This window comes from Chenopodium album, chromosome 17 (genome assembly GCF_948465745.1).
Source record: "Chenopodium album chromosome 17, dcCheAlbu1.1, whole genome shotgun sequence".
Classification (NCBI taxonomy): domain Eukaryota; kingdom Viridiplantae; phylum Streptophyta; class Magnoliopsida; order Caryophyllales; family Amaranthaceae; genus Chenopodium; species Chenopodium album.
The window spans coordinates 25,001,360-25,006,304 of record NC_137850.1 but is presented as its reverse complement, the minus strand read 5'-3'; the positions used below and the strand labels follow the sequence as shown (position 1 = coordinate 25,006,304).

The 4,945-nt window shown below is 34.8% G+C and overlaps 1 protein-coding gene across 1 annotated transcript; it reads left to right on the top strand.

Moving 5' to 3' along the window:
• Positions 1-1,130: 1,130 nt before the first annotated feature.
• Positions 1,131-1,574, top strand: LOC145588760 (uncharacterized). Its single transcript, XM_081645364.1, has one exon. It carries the CDS (start codon positions 1,131-1,133, stop codon positions 1,572-1,574), a length of 444 nt encoding a protein of 147 aa, XP_081501490.1.
• Positions 1,575-4,945: the final 3,371 nt, after the last annotated feature.

Here is a 4,945-nt window from a genome sequence, read left to right as displayed (position 1 = left end):
ACGAACACTTTTATAATATCAAATTTTTATAATTTTCACACATTGGTTATTAAGAGATATTAACGATTAAAAGAGTGCATTGACAAGCGTGAAAAAAAAGTGTTGCAAGTATAACGAAACAGAGGAAGTATTACTTTTTAATAACATATTAACTTCACTATCTTTCATATACAATTTTTTTATACTCCACATATTACACTTACTTTTTATTATATTCAAATCAATTAAATTAGCTAAAGTTATGTGTCGATCAATAACTGTTATCCGTTTAAATTTTTTTTCTATTCCTTTCATTCAAGTCCAAAGTGAATAATAATCTTACAAACGTTAGCCCCACGGCCACGACCACATTTGATAAGTGTAATACTTATTAAAACACGGTCGTATTTGGTAAGTATAACACTTTTTAAAACACGAAGGGAGTACTCTCATTTAAGGCCCTATTTACTTCACCTCAAAAATAATAATATTAAGTAAAAATAAATTCAGTTCAGTAAAAACAATTTCAGTTCAATAAAAATAATTTTAGTTCAGAAAAAATAAGTTCAGTTCAGTAAAAATTCAGTATCTTTAAAGACGACCTATAATAGAAAATCAGTAAATATAATTTTATTTTAGTAAAATTAATTTAAATTTAATAAAATTAATTTTAATTCAATAAAAATAATCTAAATTCAACAAAAATAATTTCAGTTTACTAAAAATAAAAAATTCCAATTTAACAAAAATAAGGTTAATCGTACAAACGTCAGCCCCACGGCCCCATACATACCCAGATCCAACCCAAACTCTTCACATTTCACCTTACCCAAGTTCCCCTTAAAAAAAAAAAAAAAAAGTTCCCCTCAAAAAGTCGCAACACACTACTTACCCAGAAAAGAGCAGACCATTTTAAAATCAACACTTTACCAAAGTTTATCTTCTTTCTTCAATTCTGGTTATTCTACTAGTACCACTATCTTCTGCCCCCAATCTTTCAATTCAACTGACAAAAAAGCATAAACAAAACCCATTTACCAAGCAATCCCCACAAAACAAATAAATAAAAACCCCCAAAAATGGAAACCCCAAATCAAGAACAACAAGAAATAATCCAACAAAACCCAAATCACATGATGTTTTTGAGAATAATGAGTAAACGACGAACATGGGTAGCTCTATTTGTCTTAGTTTATGGAATCCTTCTATACTCTTCTTGGAATCTGCTACAATCGATTCTTCATTGGTACAACACCACTCTCTCTCCTCCGCCATCTTCATCGCCGGAAAAAGGGTGGCCGGCGGCGGTGTATGCGTCGGTGATGCTCGGCGCAGTCTTCGGTGTGATGTCGATGGTTGCGGCGTTCGCGGTTGCGGTGCCGGCGATGCTAATGACTTGGATTACAATTCTTGTGCTGCTTACTTTCTGTGGTACGCGAAGGAGAGACTTAGTGGTAGAAGGGAAGAAATTAACGGCTGAGATTTCTGGGGTTGTGATTAAGATCTTGATCAAAGAAGGGAATTTTGTTGCTGCTTTTTGTGCTGTTTTGGGTTATTTTATGCTTGTTAAGAAAAATTCAAATGAAGCTGATTGAAGTGATTTTTTTTTAAAAAAAAAATTAGGTTCGGAATGAGGTTTGAAATTAGGCAAGGTAATTTGTTAGAAAATGTTCTCATGTATAAGTTGATTGTAAAATGCACATGTTACTTTTTCTGGAAAAATGTAATTGATACACTTTAATGTTGGACCATTTTGTATAACAATGGCTTTCACTTTTGATTTGGATAATGAGGTGGGCAGGTGGGTGTTTATGAGGCTTGGACCGTTGGTGTGGTGTTTATGGTTTAAGAGTTTGGAAGCTCATGTGTAAGTCCAAACATTATCTTTTGATATTGTATTTTAATTGGGATTTTAACTAATGACTAATGAGTAACTCCTTTGTTAAATATTTTCCATTTTGGACTTTAATTGAGTGGGTGTCATTATTTTCTAAAAATAAATTCTTAACAAAGGTTACACATAACTAACATATAGATTAGATATATATCGTGCTACTAAACATAAACACAATGACATGTTTGCTTAAAGGCCCTTTTGATTGACTAAACTAAATTAAACTAAACTTATTGGAGCTGAACTGAACTGAACTTATTGGAGCTGAATTAAACTGAACTGAACTGAACTTATTGGAGCTGAATTGAAATGAACTGAACTGAAAATAAGATGAAGAAAACAGACCCTAAGTGTATTCGTTATCACTAGTTTTGTGTCCGAGTGATGTCCTAATGATGGGATTTTGAGACAAATATTTTTATTCGATTTTTGAATTTTTACACTCATTGTTGATAATATATGGCATTTGATCATAAGGGATGGATGACGAAGATATTTATCGATGACTACACGGAATAATCACTTTTGGTTCATGTAGCCGACCCCACTTATAAGATTAAGGCCTTGATTGATTGATTAATTGTTGATAAAATATAATTCCTCCGTTTCTTTATAGTTGCAACACTTCTCTAAAATAGAAATGGTATAATAGTTGTAACACACTATAAAATAAAGGTTTTTATGGTGAAAATTGTACTATTACCTTTATTTAAAGCTCATGACCCACTTGATTATACACCTAGCAACCTCTTAACCCCATTTTAAGTATATTATATCATGTAAGTTCCACTTTTTTTAAATACCTGGTAAAATGTGGGCCATTTTAAGTGTATTCTACCCATGAGATCCCAAATGGTGAAAAAAAAGGTGGAGTACCCAAAAGGTGAAAAAACAAAAAGGTTAGTACCCAAATTTATACTTAACTCGTAAATAATTGGGGGAAGTAAGTACTTTCCCTATTCAAAATAAATGCCCACTTTGGCCTATATATTTACTAATGCGTGACTTTGATTAATAATATATGTTATTATAAAAAAAAGCATAAATTATAATAAGATGATAGTTGGAAACTTCATATTGATATGATTATACTAACAAGCATCTATGTATCTATCTATTGTAATCTTATATATCTCATCTGTCTTTTAATAAGTGTTCATATCGCAATAGAGGGAGTGATAAATACAAGTTTCTGTTTGGTTGACCTGGAGCTATTAATAGAAATTTTAACTAATCAATTGTCAAATCGTAACACATATCGTCGATATTTATAAATAAAAAATGTAACTCATAATATCTTTAATACTCAATATAAACCTTTTTTCAAAAATGCTCTCAAAAAACTCTCTCAACCCTGACTCTCAACCTGAGCCAAAAGATCAATCTGATCGTTCAATAACACCGATCTAGAGGAGGAGGACGATCTATCTGATGATGATGAACTTCCAGATCATGTGATTGATGATCCTAAATGCCCAGTTATCTTGCTATCTAAGGAGGAGAAACACAAGATACGTTGCCCATGGAAACATACCCTTATAATCAAAATGTTCAATAGCAAGATTGGCTACATGTCCCTTATGAAGAGACTCCAGAAGAAATGGGAATTGTCAGGAAGGCTTGTGCTAACTGCCATTGGACATGATTATATTAATGCTAGGTTCTCCAATCTTGTAGATTACAATCATGTTCTAACTTAAGGTCCTTGGCTGTTAGATGATAATTATCCAAAAATTCGCAAATGGATCCCTAACTTTGTTCCGGATGATGCTCCTCTTCGATTTCTCACTGCCTGGGTTTGCATACCTCATCTCTCGGTGGAATATTTTGATAAAGAGTTTCTTTATAAACTAGGAAGTAAGATTGGGAAGGTGATTCGAGTGGATAATAACACTGCTATGGCACAACGAGGACAATTTACTAGACTAAGTGTTGAACTAGACCTTTCAAAACCATTACTCTCTAAATTCTGGTTGAAAGGTCGAGTATGGAGGATCTAGTATGAAGGGCTTAGAATGATATGCTTTCACTGTGGGAAGATTGGTCATCAGGAAGACAAGTGTTCTAGCAAAGAGAAAGAAGACATGGACCTGTCTGACCCATTGGCAATGAGCTGCCACAAAATCATGCTCAAGATAGGATCATGTCAACAGTAGAGAAGCAGGACTACGGGGCATGGATGGTTGTCCAGAAACCACCACCGAGAAAGCGCCCTCCGAGACCGGAAAAGGATGCGCAAGTAGTAGTGAAGGGCAATAATGGGAAAATTTCAAAATTTGGTCAAGGTCAAACTGGGAATGCTAGAGGGTCAAGGTTTGCAATTTTGGAAACAGAGGAAAATCAGGAGCTTAATGGCAAAGGAAATAATTCTGCAACAAATTTGGAAGGCAAAGATTTGAATTTTTCCAAGTCACATATAGAAACTGTCGATTTGGAAAAATCTTCCCAAGACCAGGGGAGAGTGCAAAAATTCTAAAGTTTAATTCTGGAAAGGATACGGTTAGTTCAAAAAAGATTTTGCAATCTTTGGGAGCTACCAAACAAGGGCGTGAATCCAGGAAACAGAATAATTCCCTTCCCAAATTTATCCTAAAAGATAAATCAAATGAGCAGGAAAAAATTATCCCCCCTCGATCCTCGCATGATGCCCCAATAGGCAAAGAAAATATTCCTGATCTTTTCCAAGCCGTTAACCAAGCAACCAACCAAGCCGCAGCTACGACCTTCATCACTGACCTTTCGAAGCAAACCCCTCTAAGCCAGATTTCTACCTCTCCCAGCCATGTCTCACCTATTCCCATCCCCAATCATGTTGCAGATACCACCGGAGAAAATAATAGGAGCAACCTCTTCGATGGAGGAGTCATACCTAGCCACAGCAAACCCCCTGACTCACAAGATGATAATGGAGATTCACTCATGGTTAGCTCCGAGGATGGAAGCGCCAAAGCTAGTGATAACCCTGAAATTACCACATGAAATTATGCAACTTTGAGAATCATCTCGAGTGTTTATGAAGCCACTTTCCCATCTTTTGCTGATTTTATGAATAATACTCATAATCTTAACCTT